Consider the following 13,470-nt stretch of genomic DNA (forward strand, 5'->3'; position numbering starts at 1 on the left):
TAGATGGTACTCAAACACATCCAGGGATGACCCAGTGCCCACAAGGCTTACCTGGAGCTGATGCTTCCTCTCTTCACACCAGGTGTATCTGGCAGCACCAGCAGTCTGGGTGAATTTGATATAACCCTCAAAAGCATGTGGGAAAAGATCCCCTGTTACAGCAGAGCGTGTAATTGCTCAGGCACAGCCACTGAGGCGGAGTGGATTGGGATGCTGTGGGAGCACACAGAGAGCAAAGGCAACAGAGTCCTGAGGATGCTGTGTCAGCACCCCTGCGAAGGGGCCTCAGACCTCCAGAGGCTGGGACTTGGGCTGGTCTGAAGCTTCCTGAGCATCTTGTCAGCTGCACACACACAGCACTGATCCCACTGTAGAACTTGGGTAGTGCTGCAGGCTCTGCAGCCCTATTGACTTTGAGAAACCCATGAGAAACAGCCTGAGTCTGGAAATATGTCCAAGGTAGGCTTTTCTGTCTGCACTCTCCTTTCCCAGCTTGTTTTCCTCATTTTTGTGATCAAGAATAGCTTTCTTTGATAACCCTGGTTACTTCTAGGCAACTGGTCTGGATAGAAGAGTGACTTATGTAGTTCCAGCAAGTCAAGGTGCACTGCTTCTCTGCTTCTCTTGCATCTTCAAGTATAGGGATATATATATATCCTAACACACTTTTGAAGACCTGATCCAGTGTGGGACCATCTTCATTATGAAAAACCATTTACTTCTGTCCAACAGAGATTTTCCATGTTACAGCTTGTGTCTGTTGCCCTTTGCCTTGCCATGCTGTACCCCAGGCAAAGCACCTTCTCCATGTTCTCCCTTTGAAGGACATGTTGGAGATAGCAGTCAGACATCTCTTCTGAAGGCCAACCCAGCCCAGCTCTCAGCCTCCCATCAGACACGCTGTGCTGCAGGCCCTGATCAGTTTAATACCCCTTTCTCCCTCCCTCCCAGCTATACTTGCTGCATTAGCAATGGCCTTTCCTGCACTGTGGAGCCCCAGAGTGGGCCCTTCTTTCCAGGGGCACTTCCACAAGTGCTCCTTGAGCTGTAGCCACTCTTCATTGACTCAGACCAGGTTGCACTGGTTGCCTGCTGCATGTGGTGCACCTTGTTGCCCTCTGTTGTGGCATGGGGTTAACCTTCCCAGGGGCAAGATTTTGCAACAGCTTTGGCTGAACATCAGGGGTTTGTACTTCCCTGTTTCTGTGGGCCACCAAAGCCTCTCTGAATGGCAGCAGTCTGCCAGCGCATCCCAGAGCTTTGCTGTCCCCAAGGGACACATTGTCACCAATAGTGGGCACTGTAGGACTGACACATCTTCATGTGTGTTGGGAGATGCTGGCGCTGACAGCCTGGGAAGTCCCCAGCCATGTTGTTTCACACCTTCAGGTCACTAGACATGTTCCATTGGCTGTGTTGGGTCAGCCGGTCGTAGAGACAAAGCATTAAACCACACCCTATTGTGATCCAGGTTGAAAATAACCACATGACTTCAACAGAACCTCTGGAGGAAGCAGGAATGCCCAAAGCCTGTTGTGTCCCCAGTGCCAGTGTCTCATGAAGTAATGGCCCAAAGGGCACCTTGCTGCCCCAGCAACAGTCAGTTCTCAGTTGGCATCATTAAAAGTTTCTTAACTTCTGCAGCCTCAACTTCTGAAAAGGGCTTGTTGTGCCACTGCAGTGCCTGGAGACAGGAGCTATATTTGCCCCTGAACAAACTTGGGAAGAAAACTGTTTATTCCTATGTGGGGCTCAGGCCCAGCGCAGAGGCGTCAATAGACAGTAATTGGCAATTTAAGAGTAACTCACTCCTGACCCAGGAAAGTTCAGGTGGATTGTGTCTCTGCTGCAGTCATTGCCCAGTGGCACAGGTCCCCACAGGGAGCAGATCCCAAGACAGATGGGCTGAGGGATGGCTCAGTTGGGCTGGCATAAGCCAGGTCCCATGTTCAGCAGCACCTGGGGAAGCCCATGGTCTCATCCCATGTGATCCGAGATGGATGGATGAGATCCGACTCCTGCTGCAATGACCATCCCACCAGCCACAGACAGTGATGCCCAGCACACAAAATAGGGCATCCATGAGGTTCTAACATGTGGATGCTCCGTGTGGTTGGATATGCACCCATGAGACAAGCTGCAGAGGTTTTAGGGTGTGGAATGGCTAAGAGCCTCTGGGTTATGAGCCTCTGTCAGGGCTTGGTTCATAGGGCTGGAAGCAAAAGGTTGTTCTCATTACAGCCAGCACTGTGCTTAGTGCCAGAGATGCTCCAATACATCGTATTGTGAGAGGTAGATTGTGATTTTGCAGTGAAAGTTTCCAGTTGTTTTTGTATGTAGCGAAGGATAAGTAACCTTTTACAAAAAAAACTGCTGAACAGAGTGAAGTTGAGACAGGGGTGTTTTGACCTAGGTAAAATTGGCACAGGCACTAGGACAAAGGAGAGACAGGATGAGTGAAAATGTTGCCCTCCTATCGCCACAGGAAGTCCAGAACTCACCCAAAAACAATGTTACAATGGTAACAGACATGTAGCTATGGAAGCGTAATGTAGCCATGGAAGTGTAAATGTAGCCATGGAACTGAAAAGTAGCAGTGTAAGTGTACCATAGCAATAGCATCTGAAGTTTGTAAACCAGAGATGCTCAAGCAATGAGAGCCGGGAAAGGTTTTCCCTGTACCAAACCCAGGTTGTGTAACGGGCTGGATTTCACTGACCAGTTGTGCAATTTCTCCCTTGTCAGTAGAGGGTGTGCAGCCCTTATTGCAACAGTGAATGAGCTGCTCTTCACAGAGATCTTGGCCTGGTTGGAAACTTCTGATCTTTTTATTTTTGAATGGGAAATAAAATAAAATAAAATAAAATAAAATAAAATAAAATAAAATAAAATAAAATAAAATAAAAAAGTCGGGAGGATTAAACACCACGTATGGCACAGAGACAGAGGCAACGAGCCTCGAGGCAAAGCCACGTGCGTGCCCAGCATTCTCGGGAGCACAGCAGGTTCTGAGCTGTTCCTGTCCAGATTGAGCAGGAGGGCAAATTCCTGCAGGAAGCACTGGGCTTCTTTCCAAAGCAGGCAGAGGTGATGCTGCCTCTGGAAGTCCCGGTGGGATCCCCTGTCCAACCACTGCTGGGATGTGTCCAGCTCCCACTTCTGCTCAGCACCAAGGCCGGGAGGGGAAATTTCTCACCCGTATTTTCCCAGTCCCTGTGCTGGGGAAGGAGCAGCTGGGAAAATCCCGACGAGCTCCGTGCTGGGACAGACCCTGCCCACGTCCTCGCCAGCAGAGAGCAGCAGGGAGGCAGATCCGCTGGGGTGAGCTCACTGCCGGACCGCCCTGGGATGTTTTCTTTCCACCCGCAAACCCCAGGACAGCAGGCGGCAGCACCTACCCAGACTCCCCAGATTCTCCCCAGACAGTTACACCAGACCCTTGGGAAAGTTTCTGTTTATTTAAGCAAAAAGGACGGACCGTGCTGGTGAAGCAGGAGATGCCTCAGAGCCATGATATGGGTGGCAGAGCAGCAGCCTGGAGCTTTGGCACATTAGTCTTGCTTTGTCTGGGAAGCAGCATCCATCAGCACCATCCATCCTGTGGAGAACAGCCAGGAGATGTGCGCTGAGTATTTGAGGTGGGAGGCCAATGGAGCTGGTATGGCCTTCCTCTGCTCTCTGGGCTTCAGCCATCTCCAGGGATGAGTTTCTAGCCTACCCGTATGACTAAATATGCACAGCCGTGATGGGAAATGAATGCTAGGGCTGCCCAGTGGGCTGAAAGCCAGCACGTTTTGCATGGTGAGACACAAACCCCGATTTGCCAGCTTTACTGGCTCATTTCACTGCAGTCCCTTTGGTACAATTCAGTGTCCTGGCTCTTGCCACTGGATGGACTCAGCAGCCATTTCTCCACTTGGCAGGTTTTGGTTTGGGTGTCGCTGCCAACCATCAGGCATCTGCATCTCCATTGCACCCCTGTGCTTCCCAATGCAGAGCAGCTCCATCCTACCTGTACGTGTGCTCCAGCACATCTTCAAACAACTTGGCCTCCAGAGAAATTCGGGGAACTCATGATGGCCCCGTGTTAGGGTACCAAAGGGGGAATTTCCAGATGAGGATATATTGCAAATGCTGTATTGCACTGCAGCAACTCACCTACACTTCATCAACGGTGCATTCCTCTGTGGAAATAAAGAGCAAGGCTGAGTGCAGGGCTGTGGTCTTGCCAGTCCCATTTAGCACCCACAGCAGGAGGCAGACAGCCCAGGAACGTGAGCAAGACAGAAGTCACAGTGTGCCAAGCCCCTCATCGCCTCCTGGCTGGCCATCCTACCAACCAGTCCCTGCCAGCCCACTCAGCCTCGTGGCTCCAAACAGTGCTTGGCCACACTCACCCTGTCTGGGCAGCATGGCGACCATCTCATCCGTGTAGTTCCGCTCCCCAGCAAGCTTCCTGAAGATCGCTGTGGCTGCAGGGCTCACCTCAGGGCTTCTGCCTGAAGGCAAGGAAGGAATCAGCTGCTGGCTGGGTGGGACACGTGATGCCCCGGCACCAGGACCACCGAGCAGCCCAGTATCTCTTGGATCCCATGCCCACCCTTTCTGACCTCTCCTTGCAGCAGGACCCCAGCTCTTTGCTCTGTTTCACCAGATGACTTACCAAGGCCATGGATACTTGGCACAGTGCAGAAACCTGAGACCCAGCCCTAAACTGCTGTTCCTTCCACTACCCCCTGCCTTGATCCATCCCCTAAACCAGAACTGGCACATGGGCACTTTCAGCACAAGATGTCTCCATGTCCCATCACCCCCTGGCCCCTCACGCCCACATCTCCATCTTGACCACGCACTGTAGAGCCTCATCATGTGCCGGGTCCTTCCATCCTTCACCCTAGTTGCATAGATTACTGCATAGCTCTTGTAGTCAGTGTCCAGCACCTCCACCTTTTTCTCGGCTTCCTCTGAAAAAGGACATGGAGCAAAGTGAAAAATTTTCTATATTCTCCTGAGAGCTCCCATGCTGCAGAAGGACTAAAATGTCCATTCATTGATCCACCCAGCCCATATTTTTGCTGCATCCCCCCTCCTGGCTTTCCCTCTTGGTAAGGCTCCTCTAAAAGCCTGGGGAGCCCACAGATCATGGCACAGATCAGCAGAGCAACCGGGACCTCGAGTGCAGGAGGGGCTGGGGGTGGCCACTATGAGCAGTAGAACAGCCTGGGCCAATTTGGGACTTGCACTTGGGTAGGGGATGGAGGAAAGCACTGCTGTTTTGTTCCCGCTGCAGAACAACTCTGCTTCGCCCACATTTAGGCTCAATTGGTATGAGGCTGTCCTCCTGCAAGAAGCTTCCCAGCAGGAGCCACTGCTGGTGGGACATGGCCTTGGTGTGGACTGGTGTTGAGTGGGTGGTTGGGACCAGTGGTGGGGGATCTCCCAGGTCCCAGGGACAGTCAGTGTGTCCCTGATTCCGCCCACAACTCTGTCCCCACTCACCTGAGTAGTAGACTTCACCATCATCACTGGTCTTCTTGAAGGTTGTCTCCCATTTTCTGCACCCATTTGGTCTGCAAGGCAAGGAAGAATCCCCTGTTATACAGCCTCAAGGTGTGCTCAGAGCCACCTGGTTTTGTCCCTGCTGCACTGTGGTTCCGCAGCCCAGGACACAAGCACTGCAGTTGGGGTCACACCTCCAAAACAGGAGATGCTGACAGAGGATGGTGTGTCCTGGGGAGAGCTGCCACTCATGCAGCAATGGGTGCCAGAGCAGGACAGAGAGAGCAGAACCTGGCACTTATATGGGGCAGCAGAGGAGACCTTCAGCTGCTGACAGCTCGTGCCCCAGTTCAGTCTCCCTCCAGGTTTGTGGGCATAATGGGTAGGGGCACCTGGGTGGGCACCCACTAACCAAAGCCCAGGGAGAGAAGCACTCAGCACTTACTTGGGGACTGCATAGGAGACCTTCAGCTCGTCCTCTCCTAGGAAAGAGATTCTGGCCATTGCCATCTTCATCTTGTCCTTCTCACGCAGGAAGAACTCGGTGTTGGAGGCCAGAGCAACAACATACCATTTCCCTGCAATCTGGCAGTGGGAATGGGCTGTGAGCCTGGAGGACCTGGCAGGATGTGTTCCTTTCTGGGCACCTGCATCCCATACAGGCATCTAAACCCCTGCTGCATCACTGTGCTGGGTGTGCAGTGCTTCCAGCGCTGGCTGCGGTGTCCCCAACTATCCCCAGCAACCACAAGGTCCTCCCATCCCCACCCTGGTGAGCAGAGCCCACAGTCCCTTCCCCATTACTCCGCAGGTCACCTCGCTCCTGTCCGGCACTGTGGCAGCAGCCTTTGCATGCAGCAAGCAGAGCAGGGCCAGCCCCAGGCTCAGTGCCAGCGTCCTCATCTCGTGCAGCCTCCGGCGTCACCGCGGGATGTGGACCGGTCCCGGTGCTGTTGGCTTTATAGGGCTGTGCTCCCCCCCCCCCCCCCCCCGTGCCCCCACACCGCGTGCTGTGCTGCACGGAGAGTGCTGCTATTGTTGGCATGGGGTGAGGTTGGCTGTGAGAGCTGAAACCATCCCATGGTAAACAGAGTCTTACGGAAAGAGGAAAGTGTTGCAAGGCCTGAGGAGGGGTCTGAGCAGTGGGGTTGCAGGGCTGCTATTGCACCACAGCTGGAAATGAAGATTTTCTTGTGTCAGAACAAAGGTACTTCTTGTTTCCCAGCTGAGAACTGCCGGGAAAATCAGGAAGGTAATTCCTGGCACAGCGTCCACGGGGCTGCCCCAGTACAACAGTGACCGACATCTGCCCCGAGGCCACTCCAGCTGTCAGCCCCACGCCTGGGTGGCAGTACAGGATTCCAGCGTGCTGCTGTCATGTGTGCCCACCTGGCCAGGATATGCTGCCCCTCTACCCTGGCTTCTATGGGCTCCAAAGTTCCAAAGGGCTCATGTTGCATCCTCACAATCCCCACACCCAGGAGTGTGCTGAGGGACCCAACTTCCTCAGCCACCACATGCTGAGTTATGCAGAGGGGATGGGGGCACAGTCCTACTGCCCCCACAGCTCTTTGCCAGCAGGTAGATGGGGCGGTGGGTGGTAGTAGATGTGGGGGCCATGATTAGACTTGGGGCAGCCCTTTGCCCACCTGTGCAGGGAGCTGGGTCTCATGGGGGCTGCCTGCTGCCCACTCTGCCCAGCTGGGCTCCCCACACTTGGGAGAGCTCTGCAAACCACACAGCAAAGGATCCCCCAGACTGCCCTGTGGTGTTGGAGGGATGGGTTTGGTGCAGGGCTGCTGGTAGCCCCCAGCCCTGACAACAAAAGCACTGAGCTCAGGGGCAGCTTCTGCACTTGTTTATTTTGATCAGAGAGGTGTGCTCCCAGCACGGAGCAGCAGGACTGGGAGGGTGGGGAGGGTCAGCATGGAGCGGGCACTGAGCACTGAGCCAGCTCCCAGGGGCACAGCCTTGTGTCAGCCCCTCAGCTGCAGGGAAGCAGGACGGATGGACAGACAGACGGGGGTCAGGAGGCACTTGGAGGGGCTGCACGTCCTTGCTCATCCTGTGCTCACTTGTGAGTCTTGGTGCACCGATCTGTTCAGTGGGAGGAGAGGGGTGAGCATGGCTCCACACTGTGTCCCCGTGGAGTACCCCCACATAGAGTGGACATGAAGCCACCTCCCTCCTGGCACTCACCTGAGTGCGGCATCACGACCAGCATGTCCTCAGTCAGGCCCATGGAGTGGAAGAGCTCCTTGAACTTCTGCAGGAGATGTGAGCTCACGTCCTGATTCCTTGCTGCAGGTGGAGACCAAAGCAGGGGCTGTAAGCAAGGGGCCCTACAGCCAGCAGCGCACCTGGGGGTGCTCTCCCAGTGGGACCCCTAGGATGGGCAAAGCACTAGGGGATGAAGTGCAGGATGGGCACCAGTCACCTCTGTAGCCAGCAGAAAAGGATGGAGACCCACCCTGGTGGCTGTGCACCCCCCATACAGCCCCAGCAGCCCTGGGGGTCTGCAGCTCGTGGCATGCTGCAGGTGGGGGTTTAGTTCAAAATGGTGCTAACTGGAGATACTGGTAACTGGGGATATTGCCAATGTCATGTTTTGTTCACTCCAAAATGGACTCTTTGGCATGGGTAGGTGCTGGCGCACCAGGTGCTGAAGCAGTGGCCCTGGGTGGCAATGGGGGTCCCAGCCCTGCAGCCCCCCATGGGACAGGTACTCACTGTAGAGCTGCAGCGCGGTGCTGGGCTTCTGGCTGTCTATCAGCTGGGAGTACACGATGGCGTAGTGCTCGTAGTCTGTGTCCATCACACGCAGATCCCTCTTCTCTCCCTTTTCTAAAAGATCCCAGAGTGCACCCAGTCAGGCCGTGGCTGCATCAGGATCTGGGATCCGCACAGAGCCAGCAGCCGTGTGCAGTCACCGGTGGAGGCAGAGGAGCCAACCCAGCCCCTGCTGCCCCTGGGCACAGCGGGCAGGTGCTGCCCACACATACCTGTGCTGATGTAGTGCCCCGCCTGCCCACTGCGCTGGAACAGCATCGAGATCTTTTTGCACTCTTCTGGCCTGGAAGGGGAAAATTGAAACAGCAAATGAGGCTGGGAGCCAGCGGATGGCATGACAGGCAGTGGGACATGCTGGGCTGTGCAGCCCACAGCCTGGGCAGTGCCCAGCCTAGAGGGCACCACTGCAACGGGACTCACAGCGGGAGGACTGTCTCCATGGCCATGTGTCCCTCCGGCGTGAAGCTGATGGTGGATACAGATGATGTCATCTTGTCCTTCATGCTCAGGAACACGGGGCAGTTGGAAACAGCAGCCATGATGTGCCACATCCCTGCAAACTGCAGCAAGCCATCACTGCCAGGTCTGGGGGAGATCTGGGGAGCTACTACCTGCCAGGGGAACCTGTACCCACCTGGGGTCCTGTCAGCCTGTGGTGGAAGACCTGCCACCCCAACATAGTGACCTGCTACCCACCACTGGGACCTGCCACCTGCCTGGGGGACCTGTACCCACCATAGGGCCCCATCAGCTGGTGGTGAGGGAATTGTCAGCTGCCACAGGGACTTTCCACCCCATTACTGGGACCTGTCATGTAACACAGGGACTTGCCACCTGCCCTGGGGGACCTGTCACACTGTCACATGCCATGGGGACCTGCCATCCCACTGCGGTAACCTGCCACCTCTAATGGGGACCCACTGTTCTCTGCAGGGACCTGCCTCCTGCTGTAGGGACCAGCCAAACCTAGCATGGGGACCTGCCACCTCCCTGCATGCAGGATGCTCCTGCCTGGTGCCATGGAGGTGAGCATGGGATTCAGCCCATGTTCCTTGGGGAAGCCCTGCAATCCCAGGGCCAGCATAGCCCCAGGGTGTGGTATTCCCACAGCAGGGCCAGCACAGTAGTCCAGCACCGGTCTGGTTGTGCATAGGTACCCACAGCCTCACAGCAAAGGCTCTGGAGAAGACTCAGAGCTGAGATCAGGGGGTGCCTGGGGATGCAGCTCTGCCACCCTGCCCCAGCCCAGGCACTCTGGCATCCCATGCCTTTACCTTCTTGGGGTCAAAGTCCAGCTGCACAGGGACCTCAGCCCCTGCCCGCATCAGGCAGAGCAGGGTCAGCACCAGGCTCGGCAGCACCGCTGTCATCCTCACTTCAGGGTCTGGATGCTGCAGGAGAGGCTGCATGGTGCTGCCTTTTCCCGCACCTACCTTTATAGCCCCCACTGCTGGCAGCACCCCCCACACCCCCCACTTTATGCAATAGGTTACACAAGAGCAGTGATAAGTTGTCCCCATATTAGGTGACAGCTTTGGCCCTTTCCCAGTCTAATTGCTCTGTCCCAAATGAATGCGGCGTTGTGTCAGACCCAGCACAGAACCTGCTGGGGACTGGCACCACCTGTGCCAAAGTGGGTCCAGGGAGGGGGCCGGGGGTGTAGAGGTGTCCCCTGGCTTCCCTCGAGCATCCGGCTGTGTCAGGATGGGGAGAGCAGTGCGGTGGGGCTTCAGTCTGGGGTCACTCTGCAGCCTGCTGCCACTGGGTGCAGACCCTGCTCCAGGGCAGGGCTCAGGGTCACAGCACAGGGAGCACTGGGGCAGCTGGGACATCTGCTGCTCAGGGCCATCGCTCTTGTTTGTGTCCATCTTCCTGCCGTGCTTTTGGAGATCCCCCTGTGATCACTCACTGCCACATGCCCACACAACCAGCCTACTCTCCAGAGAGGAAGCGGAGGCAGGGAGGCTGGTGTGGCCAATGTGGCAGATGGGATCTGATCCCCTCAGCTGGTGTCAATCCTTTTCAGCCCTGGGACCACTTTGTCCCAGAATGGGCAGGTTTTATGGCCAGGCAGCACCATTGAGTGCATACAGGGTACAAACCCACCTCCTCCCCTGCGCTGCTGTGCCTCCCAGACTAAACTAGGCAGGACCCCAGGAAGGGCCACTGGGCCCCCACTCCACAATAACCAGACACAAGCAGGGAAACAGTGGTTTATATGGGCTTGAATAAGGATGGGGTAGATATGCAGGGTGCAAAGCCAGGAAGTAAAGGTGGATGTGGCACTGGGTCGGGATGGGATGGGATGGCTGTCGGCTCGTGGTGCCCCTGGAGCTCCATCCAGCAGCAGCCTGCATGGGAGAGAGGAGAGATGCTGCTGAGATGTTGGGGGTTGGGGGGTGCGTGAGGTGTCAGTACCTCTGCCAGCCCCACACCCCCCATGCAGGGCCACCCCAAAGGGAGACGGTTGATGCCCCAGAGAGAGCTGAGCATCTCCATAGGCTGAAGGCACCAGGGCTCTGCAGGGCGGAGACATCACTGGGAACCTCCCAGCACCCAGCAAGGGCAGGACTCACCTAGGCAGCATCTGCCATGCACTTGTCTGCAGAAAGAAGAAAAGCAGAGATCACTTCACCATGGGTACAGGCACTACTGGCCCGGGATCTGGTACAACTCCCCAAGGGTCTCCACCTCCTCCCTCCATTCCTATGGGCTGAGCGTGGCCAGGAGCCACTGTGAGCTGCCCACCCTTACCGGTCTGGGGCAGGATGAGGATCTCCTCATCTTTCAGGCCTTGCTCCTGGGAGAACTGCATGAACCTCTCCAGGCGCTGGGGTGCAAGTTCCTTGGTGCGGCCTGTGGTGAGAGCAGGGTGAGGGCAGCCCCGGGAGACAGGAGAGAGGGAGCCTGGAGGTGCTGTCCCACCACCCCCTGCCTGGGGATCTCAGCATAGGGAGGGCAGCGTGAGGACGTACTGTAGAGCAGCACCATGTTGGAGGAGCCGGTGCTCTTGGAGATCTGGGTGGCCACCAGGGCGTACTCATCATAGTTGGTCTCCACCACACGGATGTCATGTTTGCTGCCCCAGCCTGTGGGGATGGAGAAGGCACCACTCAGCCCAATGCTGAGCCTGGGCCCCCAGCCCTGAGGGCCCCATCGCTGCCCCACTGCAGGGTTGGGACAAGGGCCCCGAGGCTCACGTGGGCTGGTGTAGCTGAACCGCCCGGGCTGCTCCGTCCGGATATAGAGACTGTTCCTCTTCTCACACTGATCACCCCTGCAGAGCAGCACGGGGCCATCAGCAGGACCATGGGGGGTTGGAGCTCAGCACCCCCAGCACCCACCCAGCAGCCCCCAGCACCGCGCTGTGCTCCCGCAGCTCCCCGCCATACTTGGGGTAGGTGGAGGTGACCTCCATGTTGCCATCTGCAGTGACAGCGATGTCTGTGGTACACATCTTCATCAGGTGCTTCTTGTCCTTGAACCAGTTGGAGTTGGAGGCCAGGCCGATGCTGTACCATCTCCCTGCGAGCTGCACACAAACTGCTCAGCACTGGGCAGGAGGGCAGTGCCATGCGAACGGAGCACCTTGCTGCCCTCCCCATCACCCCCAGCCCTGCTGTGAGAACAGAGCTGCATTGCCATCTGCATCCATTCACGGCACTCAGAAGGGGCCAGAACAGCAGTTTAGTCCCGGCTGGGGCCGGCACAGACATGCTCCCTTCCCCACTACCCCTCCGGGGCATCTGTGCCATCCAGACCATCCCAGAGGCTCCTTGTAGGACCCAGCAGTACAGCCCGTGCCCCAGCTTGGTGGGACTCAAGCTCTGGGCTGGACCCTGCTCCCAGGGCAGTAGGACCCCCATCCCACCAGTACCCCCAGTAGGATCCCCATCCCACCAGTACCCCCAGTAGGATCCCCAGCCCACCAGTACCCCCCTGCTGTATATTTTTGGAGAGTTGAGCACCCCACATGCCCCGGCCCCATGCAGGAAGGCTGGCCAGGCCCAATCACCTTGTCCTGCTGGAAGTCAGCTTGCACAGGAATGCTGTTCTGCGCGTGCAGAGCCCCAAGCAGGGCCAGCCCCAGGATGCTGATCAGTGTGGCTTGCATGTCCCCAGCTGAGCGGAGCTGAGCGGAGCGGGAGCTGCAGGCAGTGCTGGACGCAGAGCTGAGCCCCTATTTATGGACAGGCAGCGCAGCGGCCCCAGGGGGCCAGTGAGGCAGGCAGGCCAGCCCCGTCTCCCCCTGTGCCGTTATGCAAGCAGGAGCAGGGGCAACAGCTGAATCCAAAGGGCAGGCTGGGAACCTGCGAATTTTTCCTTCCTGTTGATATTACATGTTTGCCTCGGGGTGCCAAACTGCTCAGCAGCACAAACACAGCTGGCGGCCAGTTCACTGAGTATCCCTGCCCCAGGGCTGCACAGCACGGGGACTGGGGGAAGAGAGGCTGCCATGGGCAGAGCATGGGGATACCAGGGGTGCACAGCACCAGGGATCAGGTCTTGCTGCCCTCCCCCATCTTGCAGAAAAACCGCATTCAGACCCAGAGAGGGGCCCAAGCACAGCACCAAGTGCCTGCCAGGTCCTGATCTAATCCATGGGATCTGTGGGCACCTTTGGGTGCAGCCATGGGAACCCCCTGCCTTGTGCTGACCCCTTCCCTACGTAGCTCCCAGCCAACACCATGCAGTCAGACAGACTCCCTATGTTACCCCACACCCTGATCCAGGAGCAGCTGTCCCTTGGCTTGGGGCTGCAGCAGGGCGAGGGCTGGGGGTGATCACTGCTGTTACCAGTGGCCCTGTGGGGCTGGGCAGGGCTGCACGGAACAAAGCACCAGGCAGGTCGTGCTGCCCCGGGGCCGTGGCTCTGGCCGGTGCCCACTGCCAGCCTGCGGCTCTCCCTGCAGCACAGCCCTGCCAAGGCTCTTTACATAAGGAGCGTGTTTTCATAGCAGCTGTTTTTTTCCTCTCGGCAGCCCACCCTGCCCGGCTGCCTGAGTACATTCCCTTCTACGCATCCAGCTGCGAGCCAAGCCTGCGCTGCACAGCATGTGCTGGGGGCTGGGCTGGCTCTGCTGCTGCGGCTTTATTAAAACAAAACAAAAGCTGAGCTGGGCAGGACTGAGCAGCACGAAAGCACCCTGGGCCCCCGCGTGCCACTCTCAGCCCAGAGCT

At 57.0% G+C, this 13,470-nt stretch overlaps 3 protein-coding genes across 3 annotated transcripts; all 3 read right to left on the reverse strand.

Moving 5' to 3' along the window:
* Positions 1 to 3,437: 3,437 nt before the first annotated feature.
* Positions 3,438 to 6,452, reverse strand: LOC107321681 (extracellular fatty acid-binding protein). Its single transcript, XM_015878840.2, has 7 exons — positions 6,316 to 6,452; positions 5,945 to 6,084; positions 5,500 to 5,570; positions 4,854 to 4,964; positions 4,398 to 4,499; positions 4,159 to 4,184; positions 3,438 to 3,598 (listed from the first exon to the last, which is right to left on the reverse strand). The coding sequence occupies exons 1-6, from the start codon at positions 6,400 to 6,402 to the stop codon at positions 4,159 to 4,161; spliced, it is 537 nt and encodes a 178-aa protein (XP_015734326.1). The 5' UTR covers positions 6,403 to 6,452; the 3' UTR covers positions 3,438 to 3,598.
* An 890-nt stretch (positions 6,453 to 7,342) lies between these two features.
* On the reverse strand, positions 7,343 to 10,379 carry LOC107321658 (lipocalin-15-like). Its single transcript, XM_015878801.2, has 6 exons — positions 9,564 to 10,379; positions 8,710 to 8,849; positions 8,502 to 8,572; positions 8,230 to 8,343; positions 7,699 to 7,800; positions 7,343 to 7,596 (listed from the first exon to the last, which is right to left on the reverse strand). The coding sequence occupies exons 1-6, from the start codon at positions 9,807 to 9,809 to the stop codon at positions 7,571 to 7,573; spliced, it is 699 nt and encodes a 232-aa protein (XP_015734287.2). The 5' UTR covers positions 9,810 to 10,379; the 3' UTR covers positions 7,343 to 7,570.
* A 109-nt stretch (positions 10,380 to 10,488) lies between these two features.
* Positions 10,489 to 12,439, reverse strand: LOC107321660 (lipocalin-like). The gene is made up of 7 exons (XM_015878803.1): positions 12,305 to 12,439; positions 11,682 to 11,821; positions 11,490 to 11,566; positions 11,265 to 11,378; positions 11,044 to 11,145; positions 10,866 to 10,891; positions 10,489 to 10,640 (listed from the first exon to the last, which is right to left on the reverse strand). The coding sequence occupies exons 1-6, from the start codon at positions 12,401 to 12,403 to the stop codon at positions 10,866 to 10,868; spliced, it is 558 nt and encodes a 185-aa protein (XP_015734289.1). The 5' UTR covers positions 12,404 to 12,439; the 3' UTR covers positions 10,489 to 10,640.
* Positions 12,440 to 13,470: the final 1,031 nt, after the last annotated feature.

Source organism: Coturnix japonica, chromosome 17 (assembly GCF_001577835.2).
Source record: "Coturnix japonica isolate 7356 chromosome 17, Coturnix japonica 2.1, whole genome shotgun sequence".
NCBI classification, from domain to species: Eukaryota; Metazoa; Chordata; class Aves; order Galliformes; family Phasianidae; genus Coturnix; species Coturnix japonica.

What these genes read in the sequence shown, in the direction of transcription:
- LOC107321681 (XM_015878840.2), bottom strand. Translation starts at nt 6,402, where the DNA reads ATGAGGACGCTGGCACTGAGCCTGGGGCTGGCCCTGCTCTGCTTGCTG. An exon ending in TGGTGAAGTCTACTACTCAG is followed by an intron (nt 4,965 to 5,499) that starts GTGAGTGGGGAC and finishes GTCCTTTTTCAG; the next exon opens with AGGAAGCCGAGAAAAAGGTG. An exon ending in GCACATGATGAGGCTCTACA is followed by an intron (nt 4,500 to 4,853) that starts GTGCGTGGTCAA and finishes CCTTGCCTTCAG; the next exon opens with GCAGAAGCCCTGAGGTGAGC.
- LOC107321660 (XM_015878803.1), bottom strand. Translation starts at nt 12,403, where the DNA reads ATGCAAGCCACACTGATCAGCATCCTGGGGCTGGCCCTGCTTGGGGCT. An exon ending in GTCACCTCCACCTACCCCAA is followed by an intron (nt 11,567 to 11,681) that starts GTATGGCGGGGA and finishes GCTGCTCTGCAG; the next exon opens with GGGTGATCAGTGTGAGAAGA. An exon ending in CCTCATCCTGCCCCAGACCG is followed by an intron (nt 10,892 to 11,043) that starts GTAAGGGTGGGC and finishes TTCTTTCTGCAG; the next exon opens with ACAAGTGCATGGCAGATGCT.
- LOC107321658 (XM_015878801.2), bottom strand. Translation starts at nt 9,809, where the DNA reads ATGGGGACAACTTATCACTGCTCTTGTGTAACCTATTGCATAAAGTGG. An exon ending in TGGACTTTGACCCCAAGAAG is followed by an intron (nt 8,850 to 9,563) that starts GTAAAGGCATGG and finishes GGCTTGCTGCAG; the next exon opens with TTTGCAGGGATGTGGCACAT. An exon ending in CACCGCGCTGCAGCTCTACA is followed by an intron (nt 7,801 to 8,229) that starts GTGAGTACCTGT and finishes CTCCACCTGCAG; the next exon opens with CAAGGAATCAGGACGTGAGC.